The 6076-nt window shown below is 46.5% G+C and overlaps 1 protein-coding gene across 1 annotated transcript; it reads right to left on the bottom strand.

The window, feature by feature from the left end:
* Positions 1 to 3731: 3731 nt before the first annotated feature.
* Positions 3732 to 5218, bottom strand: Pmar_PMAR025740 (cathepsin L, putative; the record flags this gene model as incomplete). The annotated part of the gene is made up of 10 exons (XM_002770667.1): positions 3732 to 3784; positions 3832 to 3914; positions 3965 to 4031; positions 4080 to 4221; positions 4262 to 4397; positions 4520 to 4613; positions 4658 to 4765; positions 4809 to 4928; positions 4975 to 5069; positions 5118 to 5218. The coding sequence occupies 10 exons, from the start codon at positions 5216 to 5218 to the stop codon at positions 3732 to 3734; spliced, it is 999 nt and encodes a 332-aa protein (XP_002770713.1).
* Positions 5219 to 6076: the final 858 nt, after the last annotated feature.

The following is a 6076-nucleotide window of genomic DNA, read 5'->3' as shown; positions in this document are numbered from 1 at the left end:
TGGATACGACCGTGTAGATGCGTGTCTAGTAACCTGCTCAGCGCTTGAACACTTTGTCTTATGTGGCTCACTTTCCTATTGTCTTCGACTCGGTATCTTGTATCCTTTATCGGATCTGCTGGCTGTGAGGTACTTGATCGACGCAACCAAGCCAGGACCGTCCTGGCAGGACGGTCAACGGTACATAACGGCAATCCGTCAAGGACTATCTGTGATAAAGGACTGGAGCATTGGCCACATTCGCGGTTATGCCATAACCGTTATGGCTTATTCCTATCATTTCGACAACTAGCGCACTTATTCTCTCGAAATCGGCCTTGGCCAATAATTTTTGCATTAGAGCTGGCTTTCTCTTGTTGGAGTCATCGGCTGGCTGTGCAGCCTTCTTATAGCAAGGGTGCGTCTCCAAGGAACTATATCCTTTGTTGAGAGATAGTCTCTTGTTGCACCGCTTGCAAGTTACGGTCTTGTCCATCGAGTTCTTGTCGAAGTATAATTTGTACTTCTCAAAACCGTCGTCGTTACGTTTAGCCTTTTTGTCTGAATTGATAATACTATCATAGTACGACGATGAAAATATACTAGTTCGGTGTTGGACACTACCATTGTTCGCTTTGACTCTTTTGATCGGGCTTGTGCAGAGTATCGAGGGCGATTTCAACAGCGAGCGTTTGGCATTTCTTGGAGTTTCTGGTGGATTGTGTTGAGGAGTTTTCCTTCGAACAGTGCCTGAATAGCACAATTGGGTGAAAGGGTCATGTGACTCGCTGTTAGCGAGGCGCTGCGTGACACACCGTTATTGATAGGGGATCCACTTATTTCAACGATACAGTCCTCGTCGGGAAAAGCGTCTTTGGACCCTGAAAGCAAGGTGTAATCGCAAATGTCTGATGTGTTTAAGGTGAAAATTAGGCAAGTTATGCAGGCACTCACCACTAGACCTGCTATTGCTAGTGTCACGCGAATACATTTAGGACGGAACGGAAGAACCTAAAGTTAACTGGTTCCAACTCGCGGTCAGGTACGACAACTTGTCGACCGCGTCAGCGGACAGGACAGGTGCCTTAACCCAAAGTTCCACTGACCCAAAGAGCCAAATTGGATGCAAACCAGTGCCGAGCCAAATGAAACGGCTAGTGGCAAAAAGCGCTCGTCCTGTCACGCGTGTATGCGAACACCGAGTGCTTTGATCTACTCAGGCAAAAGAATGCTCCGAGGAGGAGTAATCAAGGCTCATAGGATGTGATTATATTCAGACAACTCGATGGATCGAGCAATAGTCCAAGCCTCAATAAGTGGGACTGTGACTCTTCCTAGGGAACACAAGGCTATACAGAGTGGAGAGAATGCTATCCCAGATTACAACGCGCAGCATGTAGACGAAGGACGCCTGAACCGTGAAATACGAATGACTACGTTTCCAGTATCTCCGATTACCCAGGGTTAACTATTGACCAACATAATCATATAGAAGTGACTGAATGTACTTGTGCAGTGTGGGCGTTCAAAGAATTAAGTGCCTGGGTGTCTACTTATGCCTATGGGGTATACCATGGTCGCATATCTGTGACCGAATGTCGCCTAATATCTCAGTCTGGAACACCAGTCGCTTGTGACACTCTAAAATGATTCACCCACGCTGCCTTGACTACGGAAAGTTGACAAGGCCATCACCATAAGTCACGTTTTCTCGCGATATTGTTATTATCAACCCTCAGTGGCCGGAAACGGCCGCAAACGGCCCGGGCCTCCCCGGGAGCTTCGTGTATCTAACTCGTTGACTTACAGACTGAGAACAACGAGCTTCCTAATCCTGTGAATTCATTTTGACGCCTTGTTCCACTCGAACTGGGCCCATTACCCCCTCCCCCCCCGATTCCTGCCCATATCATTATGATCAGTATGTATGATATTATCATACACCCTCCCCCACTTTGCTGTCTCTTTGAACGGCCTGGACACTCGACACCATTTTGCACCCATCCTCGTGCCCAGCCGTCGGGTTCATCCAAGGTTGCTCGTGACTCGTCAGTCCACAATACCTTTCCGAAGTCTGTCTTCGTATTACCCCGCGCCCACTGGACCCTCTCTTCCCTGTGAACTTCGGTTAAAATCGGCTTGGATCAGCCTTTCTAACTTTTGCAATGTCACGTAACATCTTGCATCGCGTGCTTTTCGATCCTGTTTCAACCCCAGCAGCTTTAAAAATCTCTTTGCTGGTGCATAGCGGGTCCTTGTTCAGTGCCCGCTTGATATCGGTCCTTTCTCGCGGTGACACTGAAGTTTTGTATGCTCTACCCCGCCGCGTGTACTTTTTCGAAGGATCGTTCGTATAACGAATGATTGTACGATGATCTCGGCCCAGTTTCTTCGCGATTTCCAGCGTTCTCATGCCATCAGCAAGCCACTTCACTATTATAGCCTTTTCTTCTGCAGTTAGGAAGCTGTTCTTGGCCATCTGGGTTGCGGACAACAGAACTGCTTGAGGAATTTGCGCGCCTGCGCACGGTCATTTTAGCACGCGCCTCAATAAGTCGATCGGGAGTTCGATTTAGCCAACCAAACTCCTAGTGTATGCTTGTTATATGGATACTTCCACTATGCTGAGAGACTGGTCCTAGTTCTATGAGCAAAAGGGGGCCCGGTGAAGGCAGTAATTTTGTCTCGAGTGGCACTAGGGTTACACGCAACAAGTAGGATCCCTTTTCTTTTACGAAATCACGATGAATGGTGGAAAAATTGGGGACGTAACAGATCATCTGCTACGTCCCCAACTTCTCACTATCTGCTGCTTTCTCTATATCAATGATTGCATTATTCATACGATATGTTTTACGATCGTTTCTTACTGATCTTGTAAAACGTTCATTCTTTCTGTTTTGCAATTCGAATTGACACGCATTAAATTTTGATTATGTCTGCTAGGATTAGATAACTCAACAGGAGTTATTAACAAGTGGTTCTTAACTAATGATCAATACAGTAATCATAAAGTATACGCTAGGCTAGCAAGGGAGACTAGTATCACAAGAATCTAAAATTACAGGAGACACTTGTGTACAATATTTCCTCACAATGCCATTTATCAGCATACAATACACAGAGGAGAACATGACCGTACAGCTTGATGATCTATAGCATGGCGTTTAGTCACAGGAAGGATTTGTATAGTAACTTGACGTTTTCTTGGAAGGTTGAAAATTCCCAAGATTAGGTTGTCGCTGAGTTCCGACGTCTATGGGCAGTTCTCGAGGGATATATCATCGATCACTCAGTTAAGCTCAGGAGTTCTCTCGCAAAATATAGCAATTTGTCTATGAACTTGGGTGGTGTTCAGAAACCATTGGTTTCAAACCAATAAGACCCCCCCGGGGGCCCCAGACATCCTTCAAATTTTCATGTTGTCACCGACACATGTAGACTACATGATGTAGTTGGCCATGTGGACATTCCCTCATATTGCTTATAACGACTCCTTCATCAAACACAACAAAATACTGAAACTCTCGAGCTCTGTTTTACGAGAACTTACTGGGAAAAATAAATACCCCCAATGCCCTGTGAAATGTAAAACCTTTAACATCTGGTGCTCTGAAGGTTTCACTCTGATAGAGCGAAGATCGGGTAAGGGGAAGGGATTATTCTGGCACAATGAAGGCGAACCATTATTGAGAGCAAATTCTCATGATGTCTATTGACGAATCGTGATGATACTGAATCTTCCAGCGGATCTAGCGAGACTTGAGCGTCGGAACAACCATATACTCGAGAATGTTGCATTCACCTGAAGAGGACGATTTCGCGGATGTCATGATGAGTGTGGAAGCTCACCGAAACCACCAACTCCCCGCTTCAAATAGAAGTATCCACCCATGCCCCAGGAGGATCCCCAAGAATTTTTGAAAATGAAGTAACTGACAACAAGACAAAAACTGCAGCGAACATTTACATTATTCGATCTTACTCTGATCCATTTTCGGTGCCATAACCAACCGCCACAACAGCGTGATTAACTGTTCCATTACAGGTTGCTAAACTCGTAATATTCTGTACACATCAGCATTGGGCGCAAATCTTACTAGACGAATACACTCCGGATTCGTAAAGTCCGAAATCGGCACCCGAGGCATCCATGGTGACGGAGACCGGAGCATACGCCAGCGCGTCCATCAAGCTCTGCTCAGTCCAATACAGTATGTAAGAGCCGGTAACCTCGCCGGCCTGTGAAAAGGATGATAGTACTGTTAAGTACTAATCTTACCGGGATGCCGTCAGCCTTTTTCTCACGGGGGCGACATGGCTCGTCCCAACCTTTATAAGGGTAGGTTGACTCTTGATCGATGCCAGCTGACTTTATGTACTCATAAGCATCCCCCATGTAGCCTCCTCTACAACCCCTGAGATGAAAACAGTGTGAGAGTTTCCCACAGGGAATATGCACAAGAGAATGCAATGAGAAAATGCAAGAGAATATGGCATCAATATGCAATGAGAAACACAGGCATGTGGTGCCACTTACTTGGTCCCATATTTGTGACTGCAATCCACAAGCTGCTGCTCGGAGAGTGACAAGAGCTTACCCGTAGCAATGGCATACTGCGCCTCGAGGGCACCTGAAAATTGCAAAGGTTCACACAAGCACGTCCAAGGGATTTACCGATCGCGGAGAAAGCCCAGCAGCTCCCACAGAACTCTTGATCCTTAACTGGGGTTAATACACTCTTATTTCTCCAATCCACCGAGGTTGGGAGCTGTGTAGTGTTAACTGAGACAAAGAGGCTCAAGCTGGCATGTTCAGCTGGTCCTACCTTCAACAACAAACTCATCATCCCTCCTCGTACTCGTATCCAAAGTGCTGAGTTTCAGAGCGGCGAACTCCTCGTGTGTGAGGTCCGCATGCTCATTGACGCCCAGCTTGTAAGACAGATCTGCATAGCTCGACACTCGGCTTATGGCCGATATGATGTTACCCACCTTTAGCGTTGACTTGCTCGATGTGCTGGAGGTTGGCTTGAAAGATGGCATTCCTTTTGACTTCTTCCTCCTTAGACTCGTAATTTTTACCGAACCTGCAAATCAAAACATCATAATGCAACACGATCTGATTGCCACCTTACTTATGTTTGAAACCCATAAAAGCCAACTCCACAGTTTCCTCATCCAAGCACTTGACCAAAGGTAGCAATGGGAGAAGAACGAATGAGATGATTATGGGCATTTGAGGAGCCGAGCACCGTGATACTGTGCGAGAAGTTCGAGTGCTTCCTGAGGGGGAGACTGGTATTGTCCAACGCTTGGCTAAGCTGAAAAAGGAACTCTCCGCAGTGTATGCATGCGATATGGTCCAAAGAAGCACACTCGTATTGTACGCATGGGATATGGCCCGAAGGAGCACGCTCGTATTGTACGCATGCGATATGGTTCAAAGGAGAAGGACTGACTACCGTTTGAGTAGAATATGAGGCATATTGAGCATTTCCATTCGCTCATTACACCTTTTGAAGGGTAGTATTCGCATACTGTCGATGGTTGAGTGGCAGATATGAAGATGCGGCTTCAACATAACGCCTACGTACAACTATTCCGTGTACTTGTCTCCACGCACCTATCATGTACAAGTAACTGATCAGGATCGTGTTCGTACTTTTGCTATGTGAATGGAAGCTGACCATCATCGTTATGTGTTTCTCTGATGAGCGTCTTCTCTTCTCTTATTGTGTTCTGCTAGGCCATCTCATTATGTAGCCTAGCCTAGCGCCACTATAGCCTTCCATTAATGTGTATAAATGGAGAAGTCTCTTGGACAGTCCTTTCGAGGGTAAAGCGCCGACCCTCAACGCCCCCCGATGGTTTTCTCCGAAGTCGTAAGCGACTTGATCAATATATCAAGGGCAATGAGTCTTCTTGGCAGCGATAGTGACATACTTCAGTCCGCTTGACACCGGAGAGGATGACATCGACCACATGGCGTGTTAACGCTTCTAACGTGGAACGCCTGAGCCGGCAATACACAAACTCGATACACGTAAGTGCGCAGTGTTGGAGATATATGTCCGCTTTTCTCAGTGGTGCTCAG

Source organism: Perkinsus marinus (assembly GCF_000006405.1).
Source record: "Perkinsus marinus ATCC 50983 genomic scaffold scf_1104296964286, whole genome shotgun sequence".
Lineage (NCBI taxonomy): Eukaryota > Perkinsozoa > Perkinsida > Perkinsidae > Perkinsus > Perkinsus marinus.
Note: the sequence above shows the minus strand (reverse complement) of the source record. Positions and strands in the feature narration are given on the sequence as shown.